The sequence below is a fragment of the Triturus cristatus genome, chromosome 9 (genome assembly GCF_964204655.1).
Source record: "Triturus cristatus chromosome 9, aTriCri1.1, whole genome shotgun sequence".
In the NCBI taxonomy this organism is placed as follows: domain Eukaryota; kingdom Metazoa; phylum Chordata; class Amphibia; order Caudata; family Salamandridae; genus Triturus; species Triturus cristatus.
The window spans coordinates 1,108,821,636-1,108,839,982 of NC_140592.1; the positions used below are offsets into that span (position 1 = coordinate 1,108,821,636).

The 18,347-nt window shown below is 41.9% G+C and overlaps 1 protein-coding gene across 2 annotated transcripts in view; it reads right to left on the reverse strand.

Annotated features, from left to right (window-relative positions):
* LRR1 (leucine rich repeat protein 1) overlaps positions 1 to 18,347 on the reverse strand; it is a 38,898-nt gene that overhangs the window by 11,642 nt on the left and 8,909 nt on the right. For both annotated transcript variants that reach the window (XM_085627021.1, XM_085627022.1), the window contains exon 3: positions 6,070 to 6,797. In XM_085627021.1, coding sequence (XP_085483147.1) covers positions 6,070 to 6,797 — 728 coding nt within the window. The remainder of the gene's footprint in view (positions 1 to 6,069; positions 6,798 to 18,347) is intronic.

Consider the following 18,347-nt stretch of genomic DNA (forward strand, 5'->3'; position numbering starts at 1 on the left):
GAGAAATCCTTATGCAAGAAATTAGCTGAAAGGGTTGCTTGCATCATTATGCCATGCTTGCATTCCAACAAAGTTGCAAAAATAATCAAGAAACGGTGGAATGTGTAGAATGAAAGATGCCATCCTTGCGGTTGAACCACCAGTTTGTATTCAAATGTGGCTGGAAAACTTAAGATCGTGTTGTGCATGCCTGTAATTTTCCAAACAATATCGCCTCAATTATGAACTGTAGGGGACTAGAAGTCATTATTTATCACTAAAAGCAACCAGTAACTATATCCTCGGAGGTTTCACATCCAATTTGAAGGTCCACACAAATGTGGAATGCACCACCGACACCAAGAAAGATTATGTCCATCCACTGTTGATATTATATAAACAGTTTCTATATTCTTCGAATTCAATAAATGAAAACAGCCAGTCAGCCGACGGGTTTCGTCTCCAACTGGTGTGGACTTCATCAGGGCTTTGCAAGTCAGCCTGATCGTCTATAGTAGTATATCATTAAAACGTTAGAATAAAGTAAGGATCTGTAATAGTCCTATGTGACAACTGTTCCCTCCTGGATCGGGGACAGTTGGAAGTGCAAAGGCTCCTGTGCCGATAAGAGGACAGGACCGTCCGTGTTAGCGTCCTCTTCAATGATGATCGAAAGATGCCAGCCTTGCCGTTGATCCACCAGTTGGTATACAAATGTGGCAGCAATACTTAAAATCGTGTTGTACATGCCTGTAATTTTCCAAATAATACCGCCTCAATTATGAACTGTAGGGGTCTACATGTCATTATTTGCAACTAAAAGCAACCAGTAACTATGTCCCCTGAGGTTTCACATCTAATATGAAGATCCACACACACAAAAAGCAAACAGCTGAAATAATTTTCCAACTATAATTCAAGTTATGTGATCTTCTGCATCAGATGTTCTTCTAATTTAATCAACATTGGTCAAATATCTAAATACGATTGAAGCCTGGATTCGGTGGCAGGGGAACTGAATCAAGTGCATGGTCACTAATGCTTTACTAGTTGCATCACTTGAGGAAGACCTGAACACAAAGAGGAATGACTTTATATCAGACAAAACGATGCTCAGGATACAAGATTCTGTTGAGATAATCATTTTGTTTATATAGCACCTCATTGGTTATTAGCTGCATCACCAAATCTTTGTCCTGATATGAGTTGTTTTCATGTACTCCAAACACTTTAATGCCTTTTTAGAATTAATTTGCCATGGTCCGATCTCTTGTTTTTTCCGCACATGAATTGCTTCAAGTCTTTCTTCGAGCTTATTTTTTCTTCAGTATTCTTGTGAATTTAACCCATCCTTTCCAATTTTTTTATTTTTTTTCAAACAGATTTTATTTGTCAAATAACAAAGATATTGCAGAGCACTGCCATCCAGTCACTCATGCAAAGAAGATGTATACAGAAATGACTGACACTTTCTGGAACAAAATAGGACAAATTGAGAGCAAAACAGTTGCAATAGTACCCTAAGAAATAAAGAGAAACAAACCCCCTAAACCTCCTCCCCCAATCACACCCACGCCTACCCAAAAGCAGCACCAGAGAAAACATTCCCAGCTGTCCAGATACTGTACCCCCACATCCACCAAGCAATATTACATATCCCCTATACCGGGAGGGACGCCAAGTCTGTGGGCCTGGCTACTGAAACGGGTTCCAACTCCAGGTCTCGATACTCTGCCCATCGCCGCCAAATTTTATAATGCTTAAGTGGGCACCCCCTAGCCACAAAGATAGGGATTTCTAACCCCATACACAAAAAGCCATGCCAGTTTTCCAAACTGATACCGAGGGCGCCCTCTGAGCCTTCCATGCTTTAGCGATGTCCCTCTTAGCCAAGGTGAACCCCAGTAGCATAAGATGGAGCTTGTATATGTTCCCTCCTAAGTCGTCCATCACATGCAGCAGGCCTAGATTTGGGGAGGTCCCATCCCAGCACCTCAGGGAGGCACGACAAAACTCCCCGCCACAATCGTGCTAGGGCAGTGCAGTACACACTGGGGAGGCCACCAATCCCGCCCTCCAGAGCCTGACCCTTTGTAAAATAGACCCGATGGAGCTATTTAAACTGGATAAGGCGAAGGCTCACTGCTATGGATGCCCCCCCGCATACTTTCCAATTTAAGCAAAACACAATTATTTTAATGTTTGGAAATCTTTGTTCGTGTAAGTGTTTTTGCAAAACCCGCGTGCACGCCTTGCGGCCACAATGCGCACATTCAGTCACAGTGACGGTGCAGTGCAGTACCTAGCTGTCTTGAATTATTTTGTCTACTCCTTACATTCAGTGTACTTGGGAACTATAACATTTGTAAAACATTGTTCATTTTGTAAGGAATTTAGTTGTTTGTTTGCTGGACTTCATTCCTGCCTATTGGTATACGTCAGCATAATTCAGATTACTGCTCCTACAAATACACAAGTACCCTCTGTGTTACTCATTTCTGCTTTCATCTAAGAGTGTGAACTTTTTTTCTTTCTAACTTGAAACCTTTTTTTTAATTGCTATTTATTAATTTTTTATTTGAGCAGCTGGTTATCCGGACACTTCTGCTTACACCTCAGGTTATCTGCTGGAGTTTAGTGTCCACTTAACCAGTAGTCCATTACTCATATCAACTTCTGCATTTAATTTCTTTTAAATTTCTTCAACAACCAATGATGTACTCTGAAAAGGTTTAGTGCTGAGGATGACCTTTTACATGCTTACATTAGGTTGAAAAGCCATCAACACACTTCTGCACTGTTTGACTACCTAGGAGTACATACTGACGATGCAGATATATAAAATTAAATATCACTCTGAATAAAACAGTTGCGCAATAAGGGCTATTGGTTCTGCTTTCCAGAGTTTGGGTAAATCTCTTGTCCACAAAAATACAGACTTCCATTTAAACAAGGCTACTTTAAACCAGCGTACCTGTATACAGCCTCCAAGTTCTGGACCATTTACCTCTTAGGCTATCCTTACTGGCATTCCCACCATATGGAATTTGGGTCACCCACTCTATTCAAGAGCTCAAAACTGCACTCAAAAACACCTGCTGCCGAATAGAAGACGAGGATAACTACACATTCTGATGTCAAAGTGAACATTAGTTGTCTTAAAGCTCATTTTGTTAGTGACAGGCCGTTATTCCTAACTTGTTTGTCACATACATTGCCTCAATTAATCCAAACACCGACTTATAACATTTTGTTTCTGTTTTACTAAAGCCAATCAAAAGGTATTTCTAACAATACGAAACACATTTGGCTGAAAAGCCCACGTTAACTGAAGCCACTCTCCCATCTCTAGAATAGTGGAAAGAATGCTCGTGAGTATCAACTTCTACATGTGCCCCACTACCGGAACGCACAGTGGTGTGAGTTGATCATATCATTTTGATGAGCAGCTCAGAGTAATAATCCAACCAACAATTTAAACTATACTTGTGGTTTAATGTATGTGCTGGGTGGGCTTATAATGTATTCAAAGACATGTATAATGGAGGCCTTGTACTATACCACTTCCCTTCACTATAAGATCTTTAAGAATCATAAAAAATTAGAGTCAGTGCAGTACTGTTTGGAGAAGGTGTGGTGCACTCCGCAAACCTTGGGGACTTTTGTCACTCATAAGGGGATATTTTTCCTTTTACGGAGTGAGGCTTTCATCTATTCAGAACTGCTCTGTTTTTCTTTTTGATAAGTAGTAAAGATAGATATGAACGACCTAGATTTTGGATTGCTTTGAGGATAACAAGCTTTTGTGCATGGATACATAATTCACATGCAGCTGTTTGGAATCAAGTATAACATTAGTTTTCATCAAGTCTCTTCATGGTTCTTTTGATATCTCAAGTATTCAGAGGCCTTTCTATTGGCAAGTTCGAATTCAGGAAGAATGAGAACAGAACTATTTGAATAACATGAAAGTAAGTTCTGAACTTTGAAAGCAATAATGGGTGTGGTGGAATACTATGTACCTCTCAGTGATGCAAAACCTTAACCTCACTTTTTTTCAGCCCGCTATTATATCGACAAGTAAAACAATGTTCCTCCGATATATGCCTCTGGTCCATGGAATCTAAGAGATCAAGCCCTGGGCTTGGGAGCACAGTCATTAAAGTGGAGGTGCAGGTTTTAGCCATTTCTTCCTTCCTAAAAAAAGTTCATTCATCTGAGTTTGTTCTTGGGGATTTTTTTTTAAATTTTGATGAAGAGGAATGGCACCTTATGGAAATGTCTACACTATTCAGGAATCAAGAAGGATTCACCCCCCTGAATAAGGTGTTCTTGTGCCTGGGAGTTTATTTCTTTTCCTGTTGTCTTATTTTAATTCTTATGGAGGGTAGTGCAAAATATACCTCTATGCTGGCTAGCTGTTGTACAGGCAGCACTAGATGTTTTGCTAACATTCAAGGCTGAAAGGTATTAAAAGTAACTAAGATGTGTGATTGTGGGAGCCAAGCGGCACTAGGCTAGACTTTCTGCTCTATTTATAACCCCATGGAAGATTACAAGATAATCAAACCAAGTATTTATGAGATCAAGGAGAATATGCATGTAAATTCGAGACTGCAGTCTGTATCCAGAGTGCTAAATCTTTGTCAACCTAGGTCTGGTTGGTTGAGTGGATCAAGAAGAATAACCTTATCTAGAAAGGGTCGTGCATTTATGTCACTTCTTTCTGTGGGATGTCTGCCTCAAGACACTAATGGTGGTGGGAGTGGCGGAGGTACCACTACGCATTGTAGATTATTTTGAGGAAGCAGGGGGCCATCCTCTTGACGAGGCAGCGGTTGGATACCTACAGCCTTTATTACTGAACTCCTAATTTTCAGATAGCAGACAGACCTTCTCGATCCTCTTTTCAGTGCACGGACATCTATGGTCTGGATTGTAAAGCATTTCAAGAACAATGCTGACCCAGGAATCAACAATGAAGGGTTTTTAAATGTTGATGCACACGGACTATTCCAGATTTTAAGACGAAACACTTTATGGCGAGATGTGCTGAGTGGGTAGCTGTTAAGGCACTCAATGTCTATGGCCGCAACATGAGCTGTGTTCGACAGTGATGGTACATTTTATCTGAATGGCCCAGTGTTAGATTAGGTCCCACTAGATGAGTGGAGTAATCAACTCTATTAGCCCTTTTGCAGTGGTCAGGCCCAGAGAAAGAGTTACTTTCTCGAGAAGCACTCTTCAGACAAGCTTAATCTGTTTCTCAATCTCTTTGTGTGGTATCTCCACACAAGTCACACTCCTCAATGATGTAAAAGATCAGGAAGACAACCACAGAAAAAGCAATCAGCTGAAAAAACATTAATTTGATAGTGAAGGTTTTAATGCAGACACATTTGCTTACAAAATCCATTGTGTTCAGGGACCCTTGCCTCAATGAGTGGAAAGATAAAGAGTTAAACATATGTACACTATCCCCTGTATTTTTTTGGGGGTGGGTAGGAGAAAGTTTAGTGGGCATTATAGACAAATATTTTCACATGTCACACAATTATCTTCTACTCGATTCTAGTAAAAAAATTGAGAGAATTCTTCTTCTGATAGGCATGTTTAAAAAAATAAAAAATTGTATTGAGGAAGCTCTGTGGACACGTACATAGGGAGATTTTCTAAGGTTTATGAAGGGAAGATCCGGCAAAGGAGAAAATCAAATTTATTTTGCCAGCATTCTTCTCAACGGATAAAAATGCATGAGAGTTGCCCTGCCATCACTTATGGCCTCACCTACAATAAAATGCTTGGTATAATGCTACCCTCCACTGCCTTCCTCATGCTCCCTTTGCAAACATTTTGTGTTCCGACACCCTTCTTAACTTCCCTTGTGGCACCTTTTCCCTGAGACACATCGATACCTTGTTTGCTGCTACCTCTAACCTTCAAAAGTATTGCTTTTTTCCAAGAAAAACTAAAAATGCAGAATCTTTAAATGTGGCATTCTTTTTGTATTGCCTTAACATGACAACATGTTTTATGTTTAACTGTACAGTTCTATAGACCTCCTCAATAAATAAAGCTAGTAATTCTTACCTGTGGTTTACTGTTGCTCTGGCTGCAGATTCCAATAATGTCAATGGTATTGTCAGCTGAATGCTGGGAACTAATGGATTTGCTTGTTCAAATGCATTCCCAAAGAGGTCCAAACTTTCAAGAGATAGTTTTTGAAAGCTTTGAGGCAAAAAAGGAAGTCGGTTGCGGGCTGCTGACAGGAAACGGAGCTTAGAAAGCAGCCCGAACTTGAACGGAATCCGTATAAGCTCGTTGTCATCTAGTTTTAAGTGAACAAGTTCCTGCAACTGGCAAAACTGAATGGGAAGTGCTTTAAGTTTGTTCTGACTGAGATCTAAGCACTGCAGAGACTTCTGTAATGTAGATACACACAATGCTACGGGAAAGGACTCTAAATGATTGTTAAGCAAGATCAGTTCCTGGAGGCAGGTAAGATCTCCAATTGTTGCAGGCAGTTTTTTGATGTGGTTGTGGCTCAGATCAAGTTTTCGAAGTTTTTTAAGACACAACATTCGCATGTCAATTCTTGCAAGCTTGCAGTACGAGGTCTGAAGGTGTTCCAAGGAGTAGGGGAAGCTTTTGGTTAGAGGGTAATCTCTTTTGGATGTAATGATCATTTTGGTTCTAGGCTTTTCTATTTCGGAGGTCTTTGCTGGTGTAAGCGAAGATAGAGGTAACGATTCAACATCACATCCTTGGTTTGCCAGTCTTACTGCAGAAAGGAAGGTCTTCAAAATGTTTGCATTTGCCTATAAACAAGAGCACACGTTCAAAGTTGGAATACGTTCTTAAAGTTCAATGTTACATGAACAGTGGCATGATAATAGGTAGAACAGCATCAAACAGCTAATCCAGATCAGGTTTTAAAAACATCTATTATTAATCTACATATGCTACCACTCAGAGCTGGGCTAAGTGCCTGTAGCTTTCCTCCATCATATACAGGCACAAATCAATAATCCAGGTGCAGCATTAACATAGGTGCATACAACTTACTCACCCTTCCTTCCCTAGACACATTTCCTGTTAAATCTAACAGTGGTCAATGCCTCCCACACAACCATAAATTGTCTAACTCACATGTGTGTGTAAATATATATGTGGAGAATTTCGCCACAAAGATCCCAGGAATCCTCAATTACTTTGGAAACCGGAACAGACGATAACAGACCCAGCTGAAGGTGCAAGCGAGTATTTTATTCAAAGCTCAGCATGCCTGCCATGGCGCGTTTCAGCCTACCAGAGACTTGTTCACAAAGCGCCTTGTGAGTAGTATGCCAATACTTAAAGTGCAAAGTAACACACAACGAGATTGGTTGCCTACAACTGCAATGGACATAGAAGACATACGTTTTTATCCATATCGAAATAGATGGCCATAAATAGCTAAAAAATACTTTTTGTTAAAAAACACTTAAAATGTGCAATTAATCTGGATTTTAAAGTACAAGCAGTAAAAAAAAACGAGATTATAAAAAAAGGCATTTAGTATAAAAATCTGATTTAAACGTATTGCAAATACTGTTCTGCAAAATATTCAAAGCAAAATGTAACCCTAATGGGTTGAAATTCCCATGAATGGACGACTTAGGCTATATGTTAACAAGATTAATGGCCCACCCCTCAACAATAGGGCACCAAATGATTATCATCCATTTATAGTACACAAGAAAGGGAGACCAACGTATCAAACAGTTTTACAAGTACATGGTAAAACAGTTTAGTCACAAATCATGTCTTCACAGAATGCAATATCTACTTAAATCACAGTCAGGCAAAGGCATCAAGGGAAAAACCGGTCGCAAACGGGCAGATTCTCAGAATCTGCCCCTTTGCGACCAGTATTTTTACATTTGGGATGCCTCATCCCAAATGCAAAAATCGCAATTTAAGGAATCTCTAAATTGCGATTACTTAAATTGCGATTGCATTTAAGGAATCCCAAATTGAGATTCCTTAAATGCAATGCATTAAAGTAAAAAAATTCGCGATTTCGCTAATAGGTGGAGCAAATTACCATGAAGTTGAACTTCATGGTAATTTGCAAAAACTTTGAAAAATGCACTTTTGTGCATTTTTCAAAGTTTCATGTTGCGCACACATGCCCTTAGGACATGTGTGTGTGCAACATCGGTGCACAGATCAATTTCAGGGGTGCAAAAGGGTGTCATTTTGAAAACCCTTGAAATTGCATGAGCAATTTGCGAGTACCTACTGGTACTTGCAAATTGCTCATGCAATCTCCAATTCATTCCTATGTGCCTGGAGGCCCATAGGAATGAATGGGACGGCATTCCTTAATTGCTACTCGCAATCTGCGAGTCGCAATTAAGGAATGTGTAGGAATCGCTATTTTTATAGCGATTCCTACATGCATAGGCTTTTGCAATTCCTTAATTGCGATTCCTTAATAATCACAATTAAGGAATAGCAAAAGCCTACGTTGATGCATGTGCCAGAGTATTTGTATCTGAAAGAAACTGCTAAAGAATTTTATGGGTGCTGCAGTCGTATTGATATATAGAAAACCAACATCAATATATGCCCTAGTGGACAAAAATTAAACTATGCCCAGATAGAAAGTGTCAGTGCAAAAATAGAGTGCAAAAAGTGCATATACTAAAAGAGTGGTGTTAGCAATTTGAAATTCTATGGATTCAAGGGGCTAGGCCGGCGTTTAAGGATATGAAGAATTAGTGCAATAGTGTAACATAGGGAGCCCTTTTACAGGCATGTATAGAAATCTTCGCTGGAATTTAAACCCAGTGGAGTCTTGGTATCAAGTTCCAGAATATATTTTGTCTCAAGAGCTCGCAAGAGGGCTTCACGGTTGCCTCCACGTCTGAGGGGCAACACTGAATCTATGACAAAGTATTTTAGAAGCTCACTCTTGTTATCATGGTGTTCCATGAAATGGCGAGCGACTGGGTAGGACGCGTCGCTTCCATTGATTGCCCTAATGTGCTGGAGTATCCATTTGTGGACCTGCAACTTGGTACTACCAACATATTGCAGGCCACACAGACACTCCAGCACATAGATAGCAAAATCAGTCTTGCATGTAAACATCCTATAGATTGGTCTTGGAGTGTCACAGAAAGTAATCTTATATTCTGTTTTATTAACACCATGTCTGCAGGCTTTGCAGCCGGTACATCTTCTGAAACCCTTACTAGAGTGGAGCCATGATTTAATAATGAGTAACTCAGGACTAGTTTTCACTACAGCATTGCTCATGGAACGTGCTCTCATGAATGTAATCTCAGGACTGGCTGCCATTAGATCCTCAATGACAGGGTCATTCCGTATCAGGCTCCAATTTTTCTTAAAGATTTTCTGAAGGGCCTGGTGCCGGCGATTGTATATTAGGATAAGTCTAGTGGGCTCCCTAACTTGCACCGACCCAGCAATGGTGGTTTTATTTTGCAAGACCGTTTCATTAGAAATGTGGTTGGCTTTAGTGATCATGGGAGCTGTGTATCCTCTGGCCAAAAATCTAGTTTTACTGGCCTCCTGTGTTAAAAAGCACTCAGAATCAGCACTGCAAATGCGCCTGATGCGCAGCATCTCACCATATGGGCTGCTGCGTATCAAGTGTGCCGGATGGTGACTGGCGGCATGCAAGACTGTGTTGCCCGCAGTGGGCTTTCTGAATAACCGAGTCTCAATTTTGTCACTTTTGACCAAGATTTCTACATCTAGAAAACAGACAAAATCTTGACTTAGGTTAGCTGTAAACTGAAGATTGAGATTGTTCACATTGATCAAGTCGATGAAAGCTAAGGCCTGCTGTTTGGTGCCTTGCCAGATTAAAAAGATACCATCGATGAAACGATACCAATGTATTACATGTCTGGTGAAAATGTCATGGTGTACGCCAAAGAGGACCTGCTCCTCCCATCTGCCCATATGCAGGCAGGCATAACTAGGAGAGAAACAGGCCCCCATGGCGGCGACTCTGACCTGCTGAAAGAATTGATTAGTGAACATGAAAAAGTTGTTATTCAAACATGTAGTAATCATCGCGATCAGCATTTTGTTGTGATTGAACATATGGATGGGCCTCTTTCCTAGATAATGATTAATAGCATTTAAACCATCTTGATGGTATATGCTAGTATAGAGGGATGTCACATCCAACGTAATCAGCCAATAGGAGGAATCCCAAACTACCCCTTCCAATTTCTTCAGGAAGTCGCCCGTGTCTTGGACGCAAGCGAGCAAAGCCCTCACATGTTCCTGAAGGAAAGCATCGATGTAGATATAAGTATTTTCTAACAGTCCATTGCGTGCCAATATTATGGGCCTGCCAGGGGGTCTATTAAGTTACATAAGCAAAATTACACCTACGACCATAAATTCAATATATTCAATTACTACCCAGGTACTTGTCGTTACCAGAGTGTCTGTTCACTAGAATGAACTGTATTACATTCAAACGATTCTAATCCTATGACTCTGTGGGCAAACAAATAATCAAATAATAAATTGATACTTTTTAAAGCAAGTGAATTTACTTTAATTCACAAATATTGTTCATATGTATACATTTGTTATATTCACACTTTTTTTTGTTTTAGGTTTTATCAACAACATTTCATCCTAATAAGTCTCATTACAGGTTATGTACATTGTTTATAAACTCTTCATCAATATACAATCAAGATAGCTTTAAATCTGTACATAGAAAACAATTTCTAGCATCTTCTTGGTCCTAAATATTATTTACACAATACAATAGCGTATGACGGGAAAATATTACTACATTATTCCTCAATCATCACTAAATACATGGTCCAAAGAAAAAGAGGGATCAGAGTCCACATTGATACAACGTGTGTCACAGTAAACCTCATTCAATAAGTTCGCCTACAGATTTAATGTTGTCTTCAAACAGTTATAACATTTTGAAAATCTTGACCTTGTGCTGGGGAAAAGAAATAAGTGAGGGAAGGGGGGGGGGGTTTTGTCGACACGTTTCGACCTTCAGGTACGGGCAAAATAAATTCATGGAAGGTCTTCCTCAGGGCTGGAGTATTTAATGTAGGACACTGTACGATGGAGTAGAAGGGGTAGAATGTGTCAATTTCAAAGGCTACCAGTTAATTGCTTCAACGTGGGGCAGCAACCGTTGCCTGTGGGTACTTGCTCTCTTACGTCGACGGAAATCTCGAGTCGCGTTTTTCTTTTTATTTAGATGCAGGCAGCACTCTTCATGTTCGCAGGCAGGTTTGCGTCCATTATCGCGGGCCGATTCTCGATCCCGTAACCTGGGGTTTATTAGCACATTTATGTATCTTAGGGATGAAGTATATTGCCGGGATTACTGGATGTTCATTTTTAAGAAATTTCAGATTGTCTTGGCTAAGCAATCCTGCACTTCTCCAGTCCACCAGCTGTGAATAGAAATCAAATTGTGCCTGTTTCACAGAGGCTAGGTCACGCCTCTTGTAGCATTAGCTGGTTATAGGCTTCCTCTAGATACATATCCCTGGGCCACAACACTACATTTCCACCTTTATCAGACTGCCGAATGATGATGTTCTCATTCGCCTGGAGTTTTTTGATAAGCTGGATATAACAGTTAAGTAATGAATGCTTATATTTGTGTCGCGTTGTGGCAATGTAAAAAGTTTTTTGAGTTCTGCAACAGAAAGTTCATGAAATATGTCAATATTGTCATGTAACATCAGGGGTGTAAAGGTAGATTTTGATTTGAAATTAGTATTGCCAGGCATGTTCAAATTGATCTGTTCATCATGGATACCCGGACCTGAGATCTCATTGTTCAATTGTTGTAAATATTGTAACAATTCTAGTTCATTGGCACTTAAAACTTGTATGGTATCAGAGGCCAGTCCTGTGACAGTTTTATGTGCCACTTTGTTAGACAAAAAGTATTTGTGGAGTTTCAATTTGCGAGTGTATTTATACAGATCTATCAGTGTATTAGCATGATTGAAGTTACTTGCTGGGCTGTAGGTGAGACCAAGGGATAAGACTCGCAACTCAGCTTGGCTAAGATGGATATCGGTGAGATTTATTACCGTCAATGTTGACCCTTCTTGGTCGATCTCACCATTGGGAGAACTCATTTCCTGTTCCATCTTTTGTTGGTATTGGTTTTTCATCTGTGGTTTGATTTGCGTCGTTGCCTGCGCCTTTGGTTGTTTCTTTGGCGTTGTTTGGATTTGTCCTCCTGGGTCGCAAGGTTTCTCGACGGTCCTGTCGCAAGCAGTCCACCTCTTGTGCTAGGGAAAATTTTGTAAACCCCAATCGTGCCACCTTTCTGCTTTGTTCAGTATCCGACTCGCTATCAGGCAACGAACTGAGATCGGATAGTGAGGAAGTCAGTTGAGGAGTTACATTAGTGCTTGTGCTGGCTTCTGCAGGCAGGCTCTGTATTGGGTTCTTGGAGGCTTTAATGGCATCAAACTTTTTAGCTAAATTAAATACGCGGCCTTGCTGGTAATCGATTTACTCTCGTTGGAATTTGTATGCCTTTGGTTTTTTTTTTTTAAATCACCGCCTCTTCTTTATGTAGCCTAGCTAGCATGTCTTCCTGATATTTGGCACAATTAGCCGGAGTTTCCACAGCGCTAATTTCATCGTTCAGTTCATCTATTTTTATTTGTAAAGACGCGCAATCACTTTCAGCGTATTTTACCAAAATAGTTACCAGCTTTCGCGAGGACTCTAAATTACACTCGGCCCATTCATTGAGCATGTTAGGATCTGGATGCTCATAACTGGGCGCCAGCATAATACAAAGCCCGTGGGGGATACGCCCAACCTCCAAATATCTGGTTAAGGAGCGGTGCTCCCACCATTTGGCCTGTTCAGCCTTCATCTGTTTTTCAAGTTTCTTAAACATGTCACGCACATTTGGGCTACCAGTTTGCACAGTCATAGAATGCATAGTGGCGGATGACTCGCCGGCCGGAGAGTCATCAAACATATCCATGGCCGCCTCCTCTCTACTCTTCAAGGCGTCTGCAGACATTACGCTGTAGCGGAGATTGATTCACCAAATATGAACTCACCAAGGTAATGGACACGCGAATGAATATCGATGTCCACCACCCGCACACTCCTTCACCAAACAGTACAACAAATCCCTACCACAGCGAGTTCCTTGGCACCCAGGGTCATCCGACTCGAAGCGCCGCTCTCCTTGCTGGTTCCGGGAAAGATAGGCGCAGTCCAGGGGCTGCCGCAGCTAGTCCTGACAGGAACACTGAATCATTTCCGGAGCACCAAAATAATTGCTTCCTGCTGCTTGGCCCACGTCCGAAGGAGGGGTCTGTTGAATACCGGAGAAGCAATCCCGGTGAATTAAATGTCGCGAGTTTCGCCACAAAGATCCCAGGAATCCTCAATTACTTTGGAAACCGGAACAGACGATAACAGACCCAGCTGTAGGTGCAAGTGAGTATTTTATTCAAAGCTCAGCATGCCTGCCATGACGCGTTTCAGCCTACCAGAGGCCTTGTTCACATAGCGCCTTGTGAGTAGTATGCCAATACTTAAAGTGCAAAGTAACACACAACGTGATTGGTTGCCTACAACTGCAATGGACATAGAAGACATACGTTTTAACCATATCGAAATAGATGGCCATTCGACATACAGCACCATAATAAATAGCTAAAAAAACTTTGTTAAAAAACACTTCAAATATGCAATTAATCTGTATTTTAAGGTACAAGCAGTAAAAAAACGATATTATAATAAAAAAATAAAAAAAGGCATTTAGTATAAAAATCTGATTTAAACGTAGTGCAAATACTGTTTTGCAAAACATTCAAAGCAAAATGTACATCTTTTTCCCCCTCCCCACTGAAAACCCCAAAGGTTACAGGGACGTTACAGTTAGGCTCAGATTTTACATACACAAAACCATAGAAATTCAGCAGTTATAGTTACCTGAGCTAACTATTACTTACGCCCCTGCAATGCACTGCTTATGACCTCATATATTACATCACTCATGACAGGGTCAGTGACATCACTGATGATATCTCAAATGACATCAAACAAAGTAAACTTAAAATACATAAAATACCATTTATATTTTTTTAAATAAGACAGAGGTGAGAGATCTACAGCCCAGAGCTCACTGTAACCTCAACTTATGCACTCACTTATTACGTAAGAGACAGTTCTCAGCATATAGTCCTGTCTTTTCTAAACCACTACTCTAAACACAAGTGGCCAGAGTAAAGTGGCAATCTCTATAGGCTAGTGTATTGCAAACCACAACACCACCATTCATTAACTTGGAAAGTGGTCTTAGTGCAAATGCCCACAAATCACTGCAACACACAACCAGTAGAGAGGTCTTAGCAGACAACCCACTAGTAAAATTATTCTTTATCCTAGAGAAAGGTGTGAGCAGAAAGGTGAATCTGTTGTAAATGTCTACTACATTGAGCCATCACCCTACAGCAGGGTTCTCCAAAGTCGGTCCTGGAGGGCAGGATCCATGCCATATTTTGAAGATAACTACATTTATCCAAATGGGGAAATGCAAAACATCTGACATGTATTCGGTCCTCCGGGACGGACTTTGGAGAACTATGCCCTAGAGCAGGGGTACTCATAGTACGACCCGCGGCCCGGCAAGCCTTTCTTGGCGGCCCGCGGACCTTTCAGACATCGTACCGGTATTTGGTTTTTTTCCTAACAGTGTCAGCAAACACAGACTCTGCTGCTCTGTGAGGGCCCGGGGATTCAAGCGATAGTCGGAGTGGAGCTGCTGGGGCGCTAAGAGGTGAAATACAACAAAGCCTCGTTATCATGCAAATGGTCTCTTAAAGACCTGTGAAGTACTAGGGTGGGGCTGTGTGTGTGCCCTGGAAGGGAAGCTGCCTCAGCTGCCACACAAGCGGAGGGGGGGGGGGGGGGGGGAGGGGGAGAGGTGACAAAGAATGACAAGAGAACAGCAGGGTGTGAGAGTCGGGTAAGGGGACAGAGGGCAGTAGGGAGAGACAGAAACAGAGACTAACAGAGACAGGGACAGACAGATAGAGGCAGAGACAGACAGAGAGGCAGAGGGAGGGCGACAGAGAGAGGGAGAGAGAGGGAGACAGGGAGAGAGAAGGAGACGGGGAGAAAGAGGGAGACGGGGAGAGAGAGGGAGAGAGAGGGAGAGAGACAGAGAGAGAGAGCGAGACGGAGGAGGGAGGGAGAGAGAGAGAGAGACGGAGGAGGGAGGGGGAGAGAGAGAGAGAGAGAGAGAGAGAGACGGAGGAGGGAGGGAGAGAGAGAGAGACGGAGGAGGGAGGGAGACGGAGGAGGGAGGGAGATGGAGGACGGAGGGAGAGGAAGGAGACGGAGGACGGAGGGAGACGGAGGACGGAGGGAGACAGAGGGAGAGGGAGAGACGGATAGAGGGAGAGAGGGAGGGAGACGGAGGAGGGAGGGAGACGGAGGGAGGGAGACGGAGGAGGGAGGGAGACGGAGGAGGGAGGGAGACAGAGGAGGGAGGGAGGGAGATAGAGAGATGTGTATGCCGGGTCCGGTGGCTCAGTGGACGAAGGCGTCCGCTGCATGGACCTGTGTTCCACCTCATGGTCACAGTTTTTTGTTGTTGCTCTAGCCCCGCCCCCTCCCCCAATGACCCCGCCCCCAAGGTGCGGCCCTCGGCCACAAACCACACTGTAAATTTGGCCCCCAAGAGAAAGTTTGCGAGTACCCCTGCCCTAGAAAAAGGTCTTAGTGAACAGATTAATGTATTGCACTCTACTACTGCAATCATTCATCACAAAGGAGAGAGGTCTAAGGAAACTGGTCAGTATGTCATAAAACAGAACTATAATCAGCCATCACTGTGGACTGAAGTCTCAATGAACCAGCTTAGACTGTCGCAAAGCAATACCATACACATACATCAGCAGAGGACATGTGTCAGTGTAGAGGTTAGTACACTGATAAATAGTACACCTGCTTTAATAACAGGATTATAGATCAGATATCATACGTTAGAAATAGTATCACTCATTAGTACTACAGTAAGAATATTAATTTAACTTATGCAGAAGCTTGGTATGCATCTTCTAAGTTTGAGAAACTTTTATGAAACACTTACACTCACTGGATGATGTCAATGACCATGTTATGAGTGATCTAATACGAGAGGTCATAAGCCGTGCGTTGCAGGGGCATAAGTTATAGTTAGCTCAGGTAACTATAATTGCTACATTTTTATGGTTGCGAGTGTAAAATCTGAGCCTAACTAAAACGCCCCTGTAACATTTTTTTTCAGTGACTATATGTGTGTGAGTAATATATATATATATACACATATATATTATTGATCAGGGTATATTACATTCACCAACAAAGTTGTACCATCACCTGCTGGGAGAGCGTCTGGAGGGCTGCTGATTTGGTTGAGGATAGACTTGTTCACAACAACAAAAAAGAGACTCCTGTTAAAGTGCAGTGACCTGATGGATATAGCTGTCTCAATAGGCATTGCTCTGGGGGCCAGGCATATTGACATTATTAACATATAGTTACATTCTTTCCCTCAAAATTTACAGTCGGGTATTGCAGATTATTTGTCGGACATGAATGACCAGCTTCAACAGAGCCATCTTAAAAATTATTGCATGAGACTGTAACACACAAATCCCTGCTGGCCCTCTCTCTGGATCAGATGGAATTATCACACGACCATAGGGCGATGTCCTTTTCTCCAGTGGACATCGTAAATAAGCATTCCAAGGTCTCTGCTCAAGTCACTAGTGACAAAAGGCTTGAAGAGTTGTGAGCGGTGTCACCCCTTCTGATTTTCAGCCATGCTCAACCTTTAGAAGAGGTCTGTATATAAGTCATATTGATTATATCTTTCTGAATAGTACACTCCGGCCCTTTATGATTGACAGAGGTAATACCCAGATCAGACCGCGACCACGAAGCACTCCATGTTCAATTTCAAGCTCGACCATTTCTGAGCTCAAAACGTACCATACAGTAATATTATAAGCATGATTGAAACTAGTAATAAAAGAAGGAATGTGAAATGGCCATCAATAGCAGATAACCCCAAAGTCCAATTCCAAATAAATAATCTAGTTGCAGAGAAATTGGCCCCACTTGAGTGGATTGACAGGGGTAGGATTAATTTTGTCAACCACCATTGTGAACTTTTGGAACTGTTAAAAGCTTTCTTCACAAAGGAAGGACAGAGGGGCCACTGGCCAATACATTTTCCAGGGTGGCATATGCGTGAATGCAGGCATGCAAAAACAACAGTATTAAAAGCAGTAAAAAAGGTGATCGTAGGGTGATAAGTGGCGCTAGAAGAGAGCACAGGGCAACCTTGATCAAGGCAAAAAAGAGCTGGGACATAGACCAGTGGGAGGAACTCACTGTCTCCCTTCAGAATGGGACTATTAAGACATTATGAAAACTGGTAGCTGCTCAGACCCGCACTATATAGAAAATCATCTCAAAGTGGTTCAACCAGAAGCATGGGTAGGCCATTTTGCAGATCTATATAGGGAGTGGTCCAATGATGTAACCGAGATGAATGACTACCTTACAGCAGCTCATACAGTACATGAGGTTCGGGATAATGATGGAGTCCCTGTTGTCCTTGGTCTAGTAGAAACTGTGCAGGCACTAGATGGGTATTATCAAGACTCCAATTGTGGATGCTAGAATACCGCATCCTTTCAGATACCCAAGCTGGTTTCAGGAGCAAGGTTAGCACCCTTGACCAGGTCTTCCGTTTCTGGACGATTTGCTGGAAGTATGTTGCCATAAGGCAGGACCTTCTTTATGTCGCCTTCATAGATCGGAGAGCAACGCTTGGCTTGGTTCCTAGGGAAAACCCTTGAAGGGTACTAGAATCATATGAGATTTCTACTGATCTAAGGATTCTAAAGATCTTACACATGGATACATTTGCAACAGTCAGGTGGAATATGGGTGGGGATCTTACATCTAGGATAACAATAAACCGAGGAGTTAGGCAAGGATGCGTGCTAGCCTCCACGCTGTTCAGCTTGTACATTAATGGAGCAGTAGAGTGATTAACCAAGAGCAGTCATTATGCCCCTAAATCTGCAGGTATTACTACTCTGATGCTCATGTTTAATGACGACACGCTCCTTATATCTAGAACTCCATAACGCCTTCAATTTTTGTTGCATAGTTTCCCAGCTTTTTGCTCAGTAAGGGGCTTAGAGGTAAAACACTCAAAATCTAAATTAATGGTGTGGAAACCTCACAGGTCCTTGGGATAATACAACCCCTGACACAGTATTTCGCTCTACTTAGAGCTCTTC